Source organism: Eurypyga helias, unplaced genomic scaffold (genome assembly GCF_000690775.1).
Source record: "Eurypyga helias isolate BGI_N326 unplaced genomic scaffold, ASM69077v1 scaffold2429, whole genome shotgun sequence".
In the NCBI taxonomy this organism is placed as follows: domain Eukaryota; kingdom Metazoa; phylum Chordata; class Aves; order Eurypygiformes; family Eurypygidae; genus Eurypyga; species Eurypyga helias.
In genome coordinates this window covers 20,641-40,195 of record NW_010272515.1, presented here as the reverse complement: position 1 = coordinate 40,195, position 19,555 = coordinate 20,641, and the positions used below count along the sequence as shown (strand labels likewise).

Here is a 19,555-nt window from a genome sequence, read left to right as displayed (position 1 = left end):
GAAGGCGGATGCGCGGTTTCCCCGGCTGATCGGGAAGGAAGGATGACCGAGGGAGGATGTGCACCAGCAGCCAGATCATCGGGAGCCTCCTGGTGCTCTCCGTGCTGGAGATAGGGTTAGGGTTGTCCAGCGTGGCCGTGGGGGCGGTCAGTTTCAGCCTGGTCCTCACAGAGCATAAACCTCAGCTGGGAGACTCTTCTCCGGTATGGAGCGGGGTGTGTGTACGTTAGCCATTTCACTCTCTCTTTAACTCTTTATGGTGATGATCAGACCTTGCGAAGGCATCCCCCTCCCCTCCCTTCCCTTCCCTTCCGCGTGTGCATGCTGCGCCGAGCGCCTCGCCGGGTCCATTTCTGATGTGCATGGGGTACAGTCTGCATACTCGCGGGGCGAGGGGGGAGGCACGGGGAGGAGAGAGGGATGTGTGTGTCGGCGGGGGGAGACCCCTTCTTTCTTGCTCCTTTTCATTTTTCGATTTTGCTGTGAACAATTGAACTTTCTGTGAACCTGTTTTCATACCCGGGAAAGCCTGATGCCTCGAGTGGCACACGGGCCGTAGCTTACGATCCTTAAATTGACTGTGAGTTTTGCTTTTAAAAAAATGAACAGCTCTGTTCCTTATGATGAGACTGTCAAAAGCTGTTTTGAAATAATGTCAAGGGTATGGCAGCCGAGTTCTGAGCTTTTGGAGTACAAAGAGAAAGAGGGAATGGGAAGGAAAAAGAAAGATGTGTTTTCATGATCTGGGCACCCTGAGCTTCTTGTAAAATGAACAAAAAAATCAAACACCAATAATGGGTTAATAGAAGCAGCACGTTCGTATCATAGGGTGTTTCTCACTTCTCCAAAACATTCCTTCTTTTTCAGTTTGAAGTATGCATGTTTCTAGGAAGATGTTTCCTCCAAATGGTTATTTATATTTATGAAACAAAGAGTAGGAAATATTGAATATTTAGCCTAAACATGAGTGGGCATTTTTGAACTCTGAAGCTGGTTTTGGCCAGCTTGGATTGTACAGCAGTATTTCTAAAAGGATTGTTTGCTTTGCTTGAGATAAGATGCAAATACAAAACACTCTTGGTTATTCATAAGTCTAACCTCCTGTAATTCACAGATTCATTCTGACAAAGTGTTTCATGTAATATTCTTACTGCCAATAACTATTAATTATTGACAACAGTCATAAATATTTTTGGCAGTATATAAACACACACATAATTCTGCACTGCAGAACAAGTAGGTGCGAAATGAGAAGGAAGACCAGATAAAATAAGACAGTGACCAAAAGGTAATAATATTATCTAAATTGCTTCAAAGAGGGAGGTTTCTGAGCATTGCTGATGAAGAAAAAAGATTACTCAAAAACTTGTGTCTATCTGAAGATTTAATGACAGAGGGCAATATCCTGGGTTTCACCAAAGTCAAAGAGTTTTGACTAGCCAGTGAGGTCAGTATTTTATGCAGGGATTGCATTTTCTGACAATGCTATCAGAGCTGATACCATTTCATGACGTTGCACATTTCCTGCATAACTGCCTAATTCATTTTTAAGGTTTCTGTTGCCCCAGAGTTTGTACTAGCCATAGATTAAGATTCTATTACATTAGAGGTTGGCTCCAAGGGCCTTATCATCAAAGCAAGAGGCAGATGTAGGATGAAAGGGTGAAAGGTAATATAAACAACAAACCAAAACTGATTGGTATAACAGGTGGTTGTATTAACACACCATCAGTCTGGCCGATTTCAAGCTGTTCATAGGTATGGAGTTTTAGAGACGAGTAAGACAGAGGACAATTAAATGATTCTGCAGATATTTATAGGAAATTCTCCCCACATGTGAGTGCAGAGGCATAGAAGGGAACCCGAAGGGACTTGTTTGAAAATGTAACAAGTGGGTGGAGGATGCCCACAATCAGAGCCAGCAGAGGCAGGCATCAACTACTAGGAAGCAAGCAAACACCTGCACGTTGGGTAGGCAGAGAGAGGCCACAAAGAATCTGTAAAGTGGAAGCAAGCAGCTTATGCTTCATGTAGTAGAGGAAATGAGAAATCACAGTGGTATGCAGAGCGGGGTGACATGGTGTAAAGGCTTACTTACTTTGCCTTGAGAGAACTTTGGTCTAATTGTAACCATTATGGCACCTTATTTGTACCACTCCAGCAGTTCTAATTATCTGTTAGGTTGTGTTTGTCTGACTAGCATGTGAGACAGGACAAGAAAGGGGCCAGATATCTACTGCTTTTCAGGGGTGCTTAGGGCCATGGGCACCTACTTCCAAATTAAACCAGCTGGAGAAAGGTTCACTTGCACAATCCTCAGACCTGTCCTGCTGCAGTAATAGCATTAACTGCCTTCCTGCTCACTGGATCTTACATTGAGCTCATGTTGCCTGTATTGAAGAATGCCTCGCATAAAATATGTTCTTTTTTTCCAATTCATACTCATAAATCAAGGTTTTCCTTTGAGAAGTGAACAATAAGGAAAAGAAATGGACATTAAAGGAAAAAACTAATACTTTGACACGTTAAGATGCCAAACGCTAGAGTTAAGTGGAATAGTGTCATGTCTTCTGTTGTAATTTACCTGGAAATATACTGAAAACTTTTGACCCTGTTCTATCCTTTACTTATGTGGGTGGAACTCAGCAGAGGCCCAAGTTCACAAGGAAGTAGATGAAGACAGCATCACCATGGAAACCTTAACCTGAATTACTAAAATTTGGGTATCTGAAAATCGTGTACTTGCCTCCCTACGATGCTTTGCATTTGATGCACATTAGCTTTCTTCTTAAAAGAGTTGTTCATATTGTTCACTGTCTCCATTCAGCCACATAATTTACTAGCAGACCTAACTTTAAGCATGTGAATCCCACACTTAGGATTAGAGGTACAAGTGAAGTTAAGCATGGGCTGAAGTGCTCTGATCATTGCATGGCCTGCATTATGTATAAGCAAGCCAGGGAAAGTGGAGTAGTCAAGAATGAAGAAATGGAAAGTCGAGACAATGTCTACATCCAAAATGCATGGAAATGGGAAAATGCTTTCTAAATTTTTTGTTCTCATTGGAGTTGAGCTGGATTAAGATAGTAAAGTTTGTTTAAAAAGTAGCCAGAAGAAAACAGCTGAAGGTGTTACTGACTTCTCAAATTATCTAGAGCACATGGAGTTGACTATCCAATTTATTTTACTTCATATCTCATCTGTTCTCTTAAAAATAGGCCATGGCTGCTAAGTTAAACAAACAAACAAACAAGCAAATGAAACAAACAAACAAAAATACAGTCCCATAAAACCAAAGGTGAATGTGCTATTGATTTCTGTATTTTCTTTTTATTTATTATGATTGCATTGGTATAATCTACTCCACAGGCTGCACTCAGTATCTTCCAGATTTTTTTTTTTTCCAGAAATTGAGGTATATTTCTGAAATCCATCATTCCACATCAGTTACATGATGTACCATAGAAATGATCCAACTAGTGAGCATGCTGAACTACTAACACTAACACAGCAAGAATGACAGCATCCACAGAAAGGTTTATTTCACATACAAAAAACCCCAACCAACCAAACCAAACCAAACCAAACCAAGATAATATTTTTAAAAGTATTCACAGATATTTTGAAACGGTCACATGCTTTCCCATCTATATTTAGAACATAACGGTTGCATCACTATCACTATGATTAGTGACTATATATTCACACATCCACATACGTATATGGTTCTAATTCTCATTTATTCTGCAGTGGTGAGTAAATTCTTGCTATTAACGAGATTCTCTCATAGAGGCCAAGTGAGAATGAGAGACAAAAGTCACAACTTTAGTCAAAAATTACATCTGTCTTGATATGCAAGAGAGATGCCTGATGATAAGGCTATGCCCCTCAAGAGTAATAGTTTCTTCCCTTATAAAGACAAATATCTAAATGTATTTGAGAGACATGCATTCTTAGGATGTTGGTTGGTTGGTTGGTCTGCCTGTCTGTAGGGCCTTATTGTTTCCATCATTTGTGATTGTAGCAGAGTGGAAGTATGCATGCCCATTAAAAATCTGCATTTATAGTTTGGATACAGAAATTTGCTCTGGGTTGTCACTTGCAATATTTGATTTCAGGGACTTTTTTTTTTTTTTTCAACCAGGAATTGAAGGATAAGAAAAAGATTCAGTCAGTATGGAACTCTGCCAGAGCAAGAACATCATTTTAGACTATTATATCAATGTTGGTGGCCTAAAATTTTAAAACATTAAATTTTGCATCTAGCTTTTACTGCTGCCAAGTTTCCTTTGGAAAGAATAGTCAAACTATCTATTTTTTTTTTTCCCAAAGAACACTAAAAAAATCACATTATTGTTTAGCATGCAGACAAAATGCAGATGTGATCCTACTTTATTTTAACATGTGCATTGCATTTTCATCAAGCTGACCATATTTCTGGCTGGCTCGTCTTCCTGATAAAATTAATCGCAGCAGTCAGTGAGCTCAGTGGAAGCTGGAGGGGGTTCTGCACATTTGCAGATGAGGGAGGATGTACCAAGCATAGGAGCTTCTTGCCTTGCATAGAATCAGGACAATCAGCTGAGGGGTCTTTTAGTAGGTCTTCTTTATCATTCACACCCTCCAGAAGCATAAACCAATCTGGAAGATGGTCTATCCAAGGGGACTTGTAGTGTCTAACTGGTATTTAAGAGGATGTGCTGAACATAGATTGACAAGCATATGCTTAAATATTTTGCTGACGTAAAACTTTGGCTCACCTGTAGGGAGTAATCCTTATTACTTTTCAAGAAGAAATCAGTCATACTCTAAACTAAACATTTGATACAAAACTCAACAAAAAGCGTTATTTACTATTTGTTATTCTGATAGGCCCTACACAAGTAAATACATATTATTTTATGTTGAGAATTTGGGTGTTCTCCAGATAACTGGAGTATATTTTGACTACTGATGGCAGGCAGACTTTCAGGTCCACGTACCCAGTTCAAAATTTCCTTGAGTGTTTCTAAAAAAGCATTTCCCATTTTTAAAGCACCTCTGCAGGCTCAGAACTGGATGAAAGGAAACAGTAATAACATGGACTGTGATGGAATTTAAACTGCCTGATTTTGGCCTCAGTCTGGCAAATCAGTGGGAATTGTAGCACCACCTCAGCTAATATGACCAAACAGTACGCTGCCAGGTCAAGGTATTAGCTCAGATTAAACATGTTTTAACAGCATGTCTCACTTCAGATGACAGAGCACCCCTCTCAGTATGACAGATTTCATAGCATACAGGGCTGGGTTTTGGCAATGATGTTGCTTCTGGTTCTGGATGACTTGCAGGAAACAAGACATCCCTGTCCCAACATCTCTTTGCATTGGACAACATTATTAGAAGTTTCCACTCCTCTTTTGCAAAGATTATAATTTTTCTCCATGGAGGTAACAGGCAAATGTTACCTAGGCTCGCTCTTTTTGCCTGTTGTCATTTTTCTCGTTTGATGCCTTTGTTTTTATGAGTGGATTCTATGCCCTTTATGTCTGCACTAAGAAAACTTAATCCTTGTTCTGAAATACTGCTTCAAAGAACAGTTACAGTCATAGTCACCTTCTATGCTCAGTTCATCCTTTAGGGAATTCAGCTTTATTCTCATTTGGATAGAGTTGAAGCAATAAAATTATTAAATAGGAAGGTCCTTTCTAGACATTACTACTTTAAAATTCCTTGGTCTTCTCATGGCAGGCACGTGTTTATACAGTTTTGGTGTAAAACACAGATTTCCTGGTTTTACACCCTGACAAGAGTAGATAGAAGTGAAGCTGTTGATTCTGTTTTGATCGTTTATTTTTCCAAGTGGGGAATTATTTGAATAGGCATGATATGCTTGCATTTTCACTGTGTTATATTCAAAGTTGGAATAATTTCCCTTCGTCTATTTCATCATATACATACAGATGACCCAGAACACTGGAGGGCTTTCCACACAGTGTGTGTAGTTTGGTTTTCTTCTTTGTCATGAACACTAACTAGGGATCAAGCAGTCCTTATATTCAACAGGTTTTCTCTATGATTTTCTTCAGCCTCTCTCCAGAAAGATTTTCCACAGACAATTTTTATTTTCACAAGAGAATTAGACTCACCATTGCTTTTGCCTCCTCAAATCAGAAGTTTCTTAGGTTCAATATATAAAATAAAAATAGTTCCTTTTCTTCTGCATGATGGAAACCAAAAGTCTTTGGCTCTCTTCAGATATAACTAAAATGGATTTTTTTTTTTTTTTCAGACTACCAGTAGGAAATCCCCCTTTTTCAGGAGAAAGTGAATGAGGCCAAGTGTTTTGTTCCAGAAAAATATAAAATAGGGATGGATCCAAACCACAGAACGTGAATCTAAATTGAGATTTCAGCCCCCTTACTGAAATTCCTGGGTGTTTGGATCTGAGGTTTTGTTTCAAGCCCATATTTAATATAAAGTAAATTACAGCAGGCCCAAAACAAACATTCTCCTTTTCTGGGAGGTATTTGGTTCTTTATTCCAAAGTTCAACAGACCAAAAGACAGATTTTCAAATATGCATGTTGAACATAAGCAGGCACAGCTGCAGCGCGAATGGCAAAGACTCTACATACATTTAGACACTACTGCATCACCTTGCAATCACACTAGTGCTATCAGAGGGACTCTGACACTGTTAGGTCCCCAGCAGATCTTCACTGAAATGCAGATTGAAGCACTCACAGCCCGTTTTGTCTCTAAGTACCTTTTGTGCTTTTTCGTATCTTTCTTTGGATTTGTTACCCAACACCCAAAAGTGGTTCTGCCCCTATCCATTACTACGTGATACATTCAATCCTGACTCCTCTGCTAGTCTTGACATGAAACATCATGTGTCATAGGAGTTATGAATAAGTCTGCAACCAAAAGTAACCCCAGAAGTAATGGCAATTGGTTACAAATAGTGATCTACGTAGGATTTTGAGACTTTGGTCTTTTAGCCTATATGACTTTTCTGATGAATAGTAATTAAAACAAGTCCAACAGTGAAATATCTGTTGCAACAGGTCCCAGCTGAAGGTCCCTCTGTGGCTCCCAGGGAGATTTGGCGGGCTTATTAATTCAGTTTATCCTTCATGAAATGTTTTAGCCTTATTCTTGGCATGAGTTGTGAACACTTTAACAGTTGATCATTCTTTATAAGAAGCTGATCTTCAGTGATATATTTCTTTTCAGTTCTTCATTCACTGCGTTTTCAGCATGTGTTTGCCTTACTTCAGGTTTGACATGGTTAGAAAATGTAACTACATGTAAAGACTCCAAGAGGTTAGTAAAAATTGACTTAGGAAAATCAATAATCTACATCAATAATGTAGAAAGGACCAAGTCCTCACCATGACAGTATTAGTCATGGGTAAACTGTAGTCCAGAGCGACTCAACAGTTAGAAGTCAGGTTTAAGTGGTATGACATATTGACATGAAGACTTTCAGGGTAGCCAAGAACAGACAGAGTGGCAAGACAGTAGAGCCCCTGGTGGCTGTATTCCAGTTGTCAGTATTATAAAATAGAAGAGTTCAAAATTAAAAGACAAATAGGAACAAACAGGAAATTCCTTTTGAGTCCAATTTGTACTCATATCTTTTTTCTGGAACAAGGAGCTAGTGTAGTTTCTCCCATCTAATTGTCACTACTACTGATCACACTGCAACATCAAAAATTTTCAAGAAATTACTATAGCACTAACAAAAGAATTCCAGGGTCCCTACCTGATCTATCAAAAGCAATGACCCGACTCAATCACATAATGTCCCAGTGACTTCCTAAACCTTTCTAGAGGTCTCTACATTGAGAAGCCTGGCTAAGGCAGCTCTGCATGAGCAGTGTTCCTGAGCCCTGGGTATTGCTAATATTCTCTCTGTAAAACAGGTTTCCACTGCTTCCAGTGGACCAGAATCCTCTGCAGTCTAAGAAGAGCAGGGTAAACTTGGTTCAACATTGTAAAAGCTTTGCATAATGTTTAATTGTCTGACATTGTGACTCAAATTCATCCATTGTTTTTAATAGCAAAATGCTTGCTGCTGTAAGTAAACAACCATACCGGTTTTGGGCAAGCCTTTTCTCTGTGAATGTTACACAGTCATCCAAAAAGCCTCAGATAACATTAATTCTTTGCTACTGCTCAAGTGCTTTTCTTCCAAGGTTTTAACATGTTGAGGGACACTGGTGCATTCAGCTTCACAACTTGCTTGTGTCGTTGTCATGCAAACTATAAAACTTTGGCATGACCTTCCCAAGCTAAAACAGAAGAATGTGGAAGCACCAGGAATACCCAACTCCTATTAGCACTCTGTTGATTTTTTTAACTACAGGGCACCTTATTCCTTGTGTATATATATAAATATTGTAGAGATACAGAGAGAGAAAATAGCTACAAAGTACTCATAGAGACCCTGACACAATAAAATATTATTCTAGAATCAGAGGCTCACAGGGTCATCAGATCCAACTCCCTGCTCCTCACAGGACTATCTAAAACTAAACCATATCATTAAGAACATTGTGTAGATACTCCTAGAACTCTGACAGGGTTGGTGCCATGACCACTTCCCTGGGGACCCTGTTCCAGTGACCAACCACCCTCTCTGTGAAGAACCTTTCCCGAATGTCCAATCTGAAGTTCCTCTGACACAGCTTCATTCTATTTCCTCATGTCCTATCACTGGTCACCAGAGAGAGGAGGTCAGCACCTCCCCCTCCCCTGTCCCCCTTGAGGAATTTGTAGACTGCAATGTGGTCACCCCTCAGCCTTCTCTTCTCCCAGCTGAACAAACCAAGTGACCTCAGCCACTCCTCATAAGTGTTGTCCTCGAGATCTTTCACCATCTTGGTCATTCTCCTCTGGACACACTCTAATAGTTTGATTATCTTATATTGAGATACCCAAAACTGCACACAGTACTTGAGGTGGGGCCTCACCAATGCAGTGTAGAGTGTGGCAATCACCTCCCGGGACTGGATAGCGATGCTGTGCATGATGCACCACAGGACATGTCCCTTTTGGCTGCTAGGGCACCCTGTTGACTCATAATCAACTTGCCCTCAATCCAGACCCCCAGACCTCTTTCTGCAGGGCTGCTCTCCAGCCTCTCATCCCCCAGTTTGTATGTATAACGAAGATTACTCTGTCTCAGGTGGAGAACCCAGAATGTGCTCTTGTTAAATTTCATACAGTTGGTGATTGCGCAGCTCTCCAGTTTATCCAGATCTCTCTGTAAAGCCTCTTTACCCTCAAGGGAGTCCACAGCTCCTCCTAATCTAGTACCATTGGAAACCTTGCTTAATATACATTCAACTCCTGCATCCAGATCATTACTCCAGGTAGTCCCACAGATATTCTAACAGCTATGGAATATGGTAGTCACTCCCTGGTTTTGAGAAGCCAGTACATTAGGGTTTGCAGGTTAGCACAGTCACTGTTCTTAGGATTTCAACTGGGAAACACCTTAGGTAATATGTATGTATATGGCCCTACATAAATGTGGGTTGAAAAGTGTGTTCTGTCCTTCAAAAATAGTAAAGAATAGCAGAACTGCCCAAACTGGTAGGTTCTAATGCTAAGTGAACCTGTAATTTGCTTGTTGCTCCTTTGCTCATATGCAAGGTTAATGAAGCTTGGTCATTGCATTCCCTTCTGGCTAGCAAAGACTGTACAACAAAAAGTCTTCTTCAGTTGAAATCAATGGTAAAAAATCCATTGATCCTAATAGGAGCAGAATTAGAGCCCTCTTGAAAACATGGGTGGCCTACTCTTTCAGCTTTGAAGGTAAATTATCAAAACTCCAGCTTTTTAAACTAGTTAATATACACTTGTTACAAGCTGAAGATATTTTTGATGGTATCTTCCAGATCATAGAATCACAGAATTATAGAATGGTTTGGGTTGGAAGGGACCTTAAAGATCATCTAGTTCCAACCCCCCTGCCATGGGCAGGGACACCTTCCCCTAGACCAGAGTATTCAAAGCCTCATCCAGCCTGGCCGTGAACACTTCCAGGGATGGGGCATCCACAACTTCTCTGGGCAACCTGTTCCAGTGCCTCACCACCCTCTCCATAAAGAATTTTTCCTGGTATCTAATCTAAATCTCCCCACTTTCAATTTAAACCAATTACCCCTTGTCCTGTCAATACAGGTCCTTGTAAAAAGTCCCCTTCTGGCTTTCTTGTAGCCCCCCTTCAGAAAGGGGGCTTTTCTGTAAGCTTTTCAGAACTCATAAATTTTTATTTGTATAGAATTTTCCTTGTAATCTTATTCAATCACTGCAGAGAGAAATTATATTATTAATCTGCTTTATCAAGTCTGACTGAATAAAACTTAATTACACTGATGTGTCAAACAAAATTTTTTTTGAGGTTCCTGCATTAATGATAAGAAATACAAAACACCATATGTGCAAATCTGAAGTATGCCTTCAGTCAACTTTCCTTCAGGCAATCTGCTATGGCAGGATTCGGAGTGAAACTCCAAAATTTCTCAGAAAACCTGAATTTGAAAGCCTTACAAGACAGGTGTGATAGTTCTGAACTGAAATACCCTCTGAAAGGAACACAGGGAGCTGTACCAGTTGTTTTTTTGGATCGTTTTTCCAATGGGTGAGCTCTAGTGGCAATTACCAGCTGTATGTCCTGAGCCATTCAGCACTGTGGTTTACATGACCCCACCCTCTCCATAATCTGATTGGCATTAAATCCACATCCCATCTATAGTGCAAAGGTAAATAATATGCAAAGTTTAACCACATTCATTGTGGGGAACTGATTCGATGGGCCTAACTCAGAGTAAAAATACATCTTAAGGCTTAGGCTTAGCTATAAACATGAACTACTTCAGTTTGAAGGAGATAAACTATGTATTAAAGCATGTCCTCAACTGAGGTACTGCAGTTGCAATATTTTGGAGGGCAAATGAGATGTACATGCAGTATATTACACGGACTCTGAATGCTGTACAGAAAATGTTTAATTTTTTTTTTTTTTTCACTTCTTATGTAACAACCAGGTATGTTATGTGATTTAATCCTAAATCAAGGTGAAATAGAGCCTTTTGCTAGAAATGTCATCTCAGTGCAAAAAGGATGTGGAAAAATCTGGGTTTAAAACTACAAAATTACTTCCTGATGGGAGTGTAGGGTTAGGTTTACTGAAAAAAAAAAAAAAAAGAAGCAGTATAAATTTCCTAATAAAGGAATCTATGAGGTACTGAAAAAAATCATTTGACAGTATTACAAACACCTAGAGAAAGCCTTATTGCTTTCGTATAACTAATGCAGTTCCTACCACTACTGCTCCCTCAGGGACTGTTCACTGTTTCCCTCATTGAACTTTATTGGAGAAGGAAAATGAGGCATCAGAGAACATCATTGGTCTTTGATGTAGGTCACTAAAAAACATTAACACCCATTCATATCTGCTGGTAAGGGCTAGTTTTGCATTTGTTAATCAGGTTTTGCCTAATTCTTATGCGATAAGTAGCAGATCAGCTTGGGAAAGGAAAGTACGTGAAAAAAATACAGATACCTTCATGTTATCTCTTGCAAAGTGGACTATCTAGAATCTGAAACAGATTTTCATGCATGCACAGTGTAGTCACACCAACAGATGTACTTGAATTTACACCTGCACCCATGGACGTGACTGAATTGCATTCTTGCTCAGAGTTCCATGGACTTGAGGACAACAATTCATGTATAATCTCTCTGTGGTTCACACAGTAGGATGGAGAGGGTCGTGAGGCACTGAAACAGGTTGCCCAGAGAAGCTGTGGATGCCCCATCCCTGGCTGTCTTCAAGGCCAGGCTGGATGAGGCTTTGAACGCCCTGGTCTAGGGGAAGGTGTCCCTGCCCATGGCAGAGGGGTTGGAATTAGGTGACCTTTAAGGTCCCTTCCAACCCAAACCATTCTATGATTCTACTATCAGGGCATTCAGCACCTCAGGTGCGCTTGAAAGGAGATGGTTTGGAGCACTGACTACTACCTTGCTAAACTTTTCTGAGAAAAAAAAAAAAAAAGACATCTTTTGCTTGCAACTTGTTTGTTTGTTTGTTTATATTTTGTTTACCCAAGAAACTTAAAAGTAGGATTTTTTTATTTATGAGTAATCAACCTCAGTCTGAATTCTCATTCCAATTTCTTCTTCTCAGATGAGCATATTTATAGTTGAGTTATGGTTGAGTTGAACTTCCTGAAACATAAGGTTTGTGATAAAAATGCTAACAACTTTAACCATTGCCTAATTTACTGTTGTGGTCAACACTAGAGCCACACAGCAGGATTTAAACTTGAGACCTTAAATGATGAAATAATTGGGTGTTTTTTGGTTTTTTTTTGCAGTTTCTGCTTTGTGGCATATGTGGAATATTATGCGCCAAAAAAAAGTCTGGACTTGTTGTAAGTTTTTCCACTGCATATATAGTACACAACTATTTGAAAGGCATGCTTATCTAACTTGAATTCCTTACTGAGGGCTTTGTGTCCAAGTGTTTCTCATAAAAAGTCAGTAAAAATTGTAAGTCAGCAATCCAAAAAAACAATCAGCAGTTTGGGTTAATCAAGCAAAACAAGCCAGTTCTGAAATGGCCTATTTAGGTCATGCCTATTTAAGCCACGCTTCCCTATTTAATCCTGTCTGGATAAATATAGATGGAAAACCTCCTGACACAAATTCATGCTAAGTCAATAAAAAGTTCTACAGTAACTTCACTGGATTGTAACTTCTCCCTTTTCAAAAACCCATTTCCATGAAGTGTGGTACGATTGGGCTGCCACCTCAATGAGGTTGCGGACCAAGTTTGATTCTAGATATCATAGCTGTTCGTTGTTTTTAGTAAGTTCTTTTTGCAATCAGAATCATGAATAAGCCAGTTTTAAAGTGATGGTGAATGTTTTTTGTCCCTTCTAAGAATTAGAAGTACAGTCATTTTTCTGACTGCCACAAAATGGTGTTATTATTTGACAAGTTACAGCAGAACTTTATGTTAAAAGCATGATCCTACTGTAAGTGATAATGTCTGGCTTAATTTTCTGTCAGCTTGATTATTCTGCCATATACAGATGGAAGTCACGTAATACCAGCATAAGTGTAAAGGGAATCAAGTTCTCTCTCAGATTATTCTTGAATATCAATGAGTTAAAACCTGTTACAATGACAGTGTCATTTCTTAAAGCATGTGTACCATAACCAGTTTCTAAAAGCTGTCTGTTCTGGTGGTCTCATGGAATAGTCACTTCCCAGTGAACTGCAGCATATTGCCTGAATGACACCTGATGAAATTCTCATCCCAGTTGTGTACAGAAGTGGTCAGTCAGGATTCCATAAATTGTTCCTACGACAGTAGATAAGTACAGATGCAAAGTCATATTGAGTAACATCAAAGGCCCATCTAGATCCATATCTGACTGGCCACCAGTATCAAGGGAAGTGAATAAGACAATAAATTATCAGTGTCACCATAAGGTCTTTTGCCCTCGAGTCATCTGTGGCTCAAGGACATCCTGAACCAGGGTGGCATCTTGGTGATTGAAGTGATAGGATTTTAAACATCTCATGAATTGCAGCTTGTTCACATTCTTCTAAAGTTCCCAGAAACATTTTAACCAAGTTACAAACAAACACACAGTGACCACACTGACCTTCTGTAGAGCTGCATCACAGATTTCTTTGTTGTTTCTGTTGCTTCTTTGTCCAGCACATTCACCTTGAACACTTTTGAAATTCCCACAAAAGCTGTCAAAAGTCTCCAAACTGTTGTCTGACTGAGCAAATTAGAATGGAACAAGAGTCAGAGTCGGATGGCACACAAAGCAAGAGAGATTCACAGCAAATACATGAGGCGTTCACTCCTGAGGAGTGGTGAGAAACTGCACAACAGAAAATTACAACAAATTCTGTTGTGTTATTGTTCTGAATGAAACGCTAAAAATAAGACTTATGTCCTAGCAGTTCTTCCATTGACTAGTTCTTAACATGAGCAACTCATTCTACCCCACTTTATCTTAGGTGCACCATCAATATTAACTCTTTTACACTAGAAGTTGTTGTATTTCCTGTGAGCTATGTGGGAGCCAAGTGACTTAAAAATGAATGTTTGTGTAGAGTTTTGCAATCCATGATGCTATCAAAGCACTGAATTATGGTTAGTGTCATTTTTATACGAATGAACCTGTCTCTGAGAAATGTTACTGTGACGTAACCTCTCTTGTCTTTCCTGACAGATGATACTTTTTTCTGCCTGTTGCATCTGTGGACTAATCGGAGGAATCTTAAATTTTCAATTTCTTCGTGCTCTGACAAAGAAGTCGTCTGCTCTCTATTCTTTGCATCTTGCCTCCATGTCTCTTGCATGCATTGGAATTGGTGGTTGCACCCTTTCTTCATGGCTCACTTGTCGGCTAGCCAGCTATGAACAAAGGCGAATGTTCTCAGAGAGAGAACATTCATTGCATCACTCCCATGAAATGGCAGAAAAAGTGAGTTGTGTGTCCTCCCTTATTTGTTCTGCCTCTCCTAAAATGCTACTATATGTGCTAACATTTACAATTGGCAAGACATGTATTCAGTTTTCAGTTTTATATGAGGAAGAGCTTCTGGGAAATGAAATGCCGTCATTCCGTGTAAGCTTTATTATGTTGCATTATATGGAGATATTTTTAGATACTGTATATTTGCAGTACATCCATTTCAATGAAGTACATCCATTTTCAACATAATTCCATTGTATAGCTATTCAAGGGCTTAGCTGCTAAATATAGCACTTCATAAATAATTGGAAGCCTTATTAATATGGATTATCATGTATTGTACTGTGAAAAAGCACAGAATGCTCTCTATAACCACATCATTGCATGCTTCCAGGATTTAATCAATTTCTTCCTCTCCCAAGTACTCAGCTTATAAAGTAGGTTATTTAAACACAAAAGCCACAGTTCACAAACCTAGATAACTAAGCCTAAACACCTAAGGGCATATTTAGACACCTAAAAGAAATTGGTTGGATTTGCAGCAGCACTGAGCATTTACTGCCTTTCTCTGTTAAAAGGAAGCTTACCAAGGTGTCTAGGTCTATGTTTAGGTGCTGAAATTAATCTCCCAAAGCTGAGCATCAGATTCCCTGACAAAATATGATATAGCAGTTAATTGTCCATTAAGTAAAAATTACTTGTCACTATTCATTGGCTTCTTAACTGAAATGAGACTCCAAGTAGAAATACAGACTGAATTCATCTTAGAAGATGTTTGAAACACATTTTTTGAAGTTAAACAGTATGAGTTACAACAGGAACATAGAACAGGGTGATAAATCAAAGGAAGAGATACATTTCTCTGTCTCATTTTAAAATGAAGCAGAATTCTGATGAGTTAAGTAGGCAAGTATGTCCGTAGTCTTGCAGATGGTAGGCTAGATCCTGCCTTTCAAAGAGGCTTTTGCTGCAACAAGGACTAAGATGAAGCCTATTTGAGAAAAAGAGAGATAGGTAAAAAATAAAGGAATGCCTTGGAAGAAAAACCTTTCAAAATGCAAAGCCTGCCAATCCTATTAGTCCGGGCTGAAGATGATCACATATAGCAGTAGTTCACTGCCTCTCTTCCTGGCCTGCTGACCTACTGAGCTTTTAGACACTTAGCAGTAAGGACTGCCAGGTGCCCACTCATCTTGGGTGAAGGGCCATGATGCATGTGCAGAGCAACCCTATCGCACATGATCAGCGAATAGAGGATGTGCCCCACTGATGGGGGACTCCCTGCATGTGTGTTGTAGAATCAAGTATGCATGTGTAGATGGTCTGACCTGAGACTTCTTAGACCTACAGCCTGCGGACAGCCTCTGCTAGCAGGTTTGAGTACATTAGCTCAAGGCATGCCCCCCGAAAAATAATGAAGGCCACTTAAAAACTTACATTAAATTTGGCCCTGATTTAGAAAATAGCTTTAAAGTGTTTTATATATAAGCCTATTGTGTATATTTATACTCATATACAGTAATATAGACATGTACTGCATGTGCATTTATTTGTGCTATATTTATTGTATAATTGTTATATTTATATTAGAGATTGAGGGGTATTGAAATAACCGACCTGCCCAGCTGCCCGGTGGTTCCCCCGACACCAGAGTTACCTCCAAGGTACGCTGAACACTAGGGAGCTACCATGTTGTTATGTCACTTCAGGAAGGGCCACCTCTGAGAGGAAGTCATAGTTTCAGCTAATCAAAGTTGGCTGATGCTGTGATGCCACTCTGAGTCAGGAATGGTGCTTCCAGGTGGTGACATAATTCTACGTGGTGAATGCTGCAATCTGGAAGTAAGTTGAGTATTTAAAATATTCACCCCAGTTATAGACATCCAAATGCTACTATTTGGATGTTGCCACCATTGACTCACTCTGCTTCTAATCTGTGTGCTCCTTCATTTCTTGAATTCAGCAATGGTTTTTAATTTATTAATACTTTTAATTTTGAAAATAGAAATATTGGGAAAATAAATGGTTTTCAATATTTTCTAAATTATGATGGTACTCTAATAGCTGATGTCTGCAGAGGATTCAAGTGATAAAGCTGACAAAAATAAACTTACATTCACTCATGAGTTGGCTTCTGACAGATTACTATTAACCTGTGGCTGAATGATTGTTAAATGGTTTTGGTATTCTTGGTCCCTTTCCCAGCTGACATCTTCAGCATAGATCCAAGAAAGGGTTTAGGCACCTATAGATAGGCAAAACATGGTGCTTTGTTTAAGAGCAGAGAGTCCCCAGATGAGGATCCTGAGGCTAGTGTTAGGCAGTCATGTTCCTCCTGAGTATATGAAAAGAATAAGGCACCATACAAACCCATCCAATACTATCACCTTCCAAATGAAGAACTGGGGTGGTAGAAAATGCTCAAAATTCAATAAGTTTACACACCTTATTTACTCTGAAGCTTATGCTTGATTCAGGAATATTAATTAGCAAGGGTACTCAGTTTGATGGCCCTAAGTTTACTTTGTAGAAAGGAATAACACATCCTTTCTTTCAAAAACTGTTCAGGGAGCAGTGATGTACTTCAAAATATAACTGGTAATACCTGGAAAAGGAGGCACCAGTGTTTCTGCATTGTGTGAATCTCTGAGTTCTGATCTCTGCCTCCCTATTTATAAAACAAATATTGTGGACTAAAAGAAGAGACAGAAAAGAGTCAGTCTAGGAATAAAGACCAGGTCCCAGAATTTTTTTTCTCTTTACCAAGAATCTCAGCTATCATGCTATAGAATTGGGCTCTTTCTTTCTGTCTTTCACTCTCTCTGTTTAGCCCAATGAATCTTACTTTATTTTCTTCATGGAAACTTCCACAAGAAGATGGACAAACAAATCCATTTTGTTCCACATTTTCTCCAACTGTACCTAGGAGGCAGAAGGGGTGAAGTTAATCTTTCCATGCAGGGGAAAGCTGCTGGTTCTAGAACTCACCCAACAGTGGCACCTCCACCTCATCTACCTGAATTTTAAAAAGAATAGCCCAAACTGCATTTTTATGTGTGCCCATTCCTCCTGGTATAGTTGCATGCTCCTTGGGAACTGTCATTGGATATAAGCAGCAGATCACTTTACTTCTGCATCCTGATTCAATTTGATGTGAAAGAGGCTTAGGGCTGCTCAGAATAAGGCAATTCTGAGCAGAAACTCCACGTGGCTTTGCAGCCTTGAAGGTCAGAGAAGTGCTTAATTAATGTAGCCATCTCCAGGATTAGACAGCTGTTAAGTAGGCATTGTTTGGACTGCAATTTGAGAATTAGAAACTCCAAACAAATTTTGGTTTAGGTGTTTTAGGATTCTGACTCACAATCAGGTCAAATTAGTCTGGGATGATTCATCTGTCACTTGAGCAGAAATTGCTGAACTGCTAAAAACTGTAGTCTGGCATATTAAATGAAAACAAAAAGCAGTCCCATCCCAAGGCAAGCAGTCAAAACCTTTAGATTATCTTTGGATCTATACCTGCTTCCCAAATGTTTACCCCAGCTAGCATCAAATGGCATCTGTTTGTTTGCATGTCAGCACATAAAAAGGTTTGAATGGACACAAAAACTCAACTACCCTTGTTCCTTTGTAGATTACCACACAAGCTTGAGTTGATGCACTTTCAAAGGACAACGGCACAAAACTTGCACGGATGCCATCAATGCTGTATATGTGGTCTAAGAATAATGTCCAACTCAATCAGTATCAAGGAGTCTACCAGCTTTCAAATTTACTTAATTCAGGAGGAAATGTGATTGTTTAAATTTTTTTTTTAACTGTGAGATTTACCAAGAAAAAAAAAATGTTTTTCTGAATGTTTGAAATTCAGAGTATGTTATATTTTTATTACAACCTTAGCTAACTAAATTTCAAACACCATAAAATAATTGTATTTTTAACCAGTGTTTTCTATTCTTGTTGCAGGAAATGACAGACAACTTAAGCAATGGTGGCCCACATCTGATTTATAATGGAAGTGTATATTGAGAGATTTTTAAAAGTTCCATGGAAAGAAGTGGCTTTAGCATTTTCTTCAGGAAAAAAAAATAGACTCCAAGAAATTGAGAAAATGGAACTATCTTAGCTTTTATGGCTCAAATGTCACAACTGCAGAACAGCACAGTTGCATTTCCCTTTTAGAAACATGTTCAAAATTTGTCTCCTAAATATTTTGCGGATATACAATATTTATTCACTTCCTGGCTACTCTCTTTTGGGTTTTTGTCTGAATAACTTTTCAGAATTGTGATAGTATTTGAAATAGACTTCTCAAGACTCTTCTTGTCATGAAGACTCAAGACCCAGAAAAAAAGTAATTAAACTGGACCACATTTAGCCCAGTAACACAATTCCTAAAGAGAAGAGAAGAGGGCAGAAGAAGGATGGCTCAGGGGAATCTTTTTCTCCTTCCCACTTATCAGCATCTGGCATAATATGACGGCTTCAGATCATGTGGCATGGTACCAGCAATGCATCTGCACAGTCCCCCTCCCCACATTGCAAATGCATTCACCCTCTGTTTCCCAGTAGGTCGTATCAAAAGAGAGTGCAAATTACTCTTCTAAAAGGTTCCCATTTCACATTCAGAGTGTAAATGAACAGTGTGCTGAAAACAACACCAATGTCTTTGTTTTGAAAGACAGAATGCTCTAAGAACGCCATAAATCAAAACCTCAACAAGGCCTTGTTGTAAAAAAATTGTAAATATTTCCAATTTGTGAATGAAGTATATTTCGTAATTTGTTCATAAAAGATTACAAATAAAATTAAATCTATACCAGAGATTTTGGACTGGTCTTTTGGGTTTTTTTACTTGTTGGAACTTACAAGCTCAACTGTCATCCTTGAAGTTTTGCACAAGACATTGAAAGGTTTCTAAAGGAGTGAAGCAAACTCAAAAAGGAGAAAAATGAAGGCGGAATGGAGGTATGACCAACATCTGGACACGCTGGTAATTTGTACACCCAAAACAGAATTTGAGGTCTGTTAAGTAGTGCATATGTTAAGGCAGCAGAC

General features: G+C 39.2%; 1 protein-coding gene across 2 annotated transcripts; it reads left to right on the top strand.

The window, feature by feature from the left end:
- Positions 1-2: 2 nt before the first annotated feature.
- TMEM196 (transmembrane protein 196) lies at positions 3-19,319 on the top strand. 2 transcript variants are annotated; one of them, XM_010159132.1, is made up of 5 exons: positions 3-215; positions 12,374-12,430; positions 14,255-14,509; positions 16,091-16,164; positions 18,464-19,319. In XM_010159132.1, exons 1-5 carry the CDS (start codon positions 57-59, stop codon positions 18,468-18,470), a joined length of 552 nt encoding a protein of 183 aa, XP_010157434.1. In that variant the 5' UTR covers positions 3-56; the 3' UTR covers positions 18,471-19,319. The 2 variants fall into 2 exon arrangements, with proteins under 2 accessions (XP_010157434.1, XP_010157435.1); XM_010159133.1 differs by lacking the exon at positions 16,091-16,164 and having other exon boundaries at positions 57-203.
- The last annotated feature ends 236 nt before the right edge of the window (positions 19,320-19,555 follow it).

What these genes read in the sequence shown, in the direction of transcription:
- TMEM196 (XM_010159132.1), top strand. Translation starts at nt 57, where the DNA reads ATGTGCACCAGCAGCCAGATCATCGGGAGCCTCCTGGTGCTCTCCGTG. An exon ending in CTTCTCCGGTATGGAGCGGG is followed by an intron (nt 216 to 12,373) that starts GTGTGTGTACGT and finishes TTTTTTTTGCAG; the next exon opens with TTTCTGCTTTGTGGCATATG. An exon ending in CCCATGAAATGGCAGAAAAA is followed by an intron (nt 14,510 to 16,090) that starts GTGAGTTGTGTG and finishes TATTTATATTAG; the next exon opens with AGATTGAGGGGTATTGAAAT.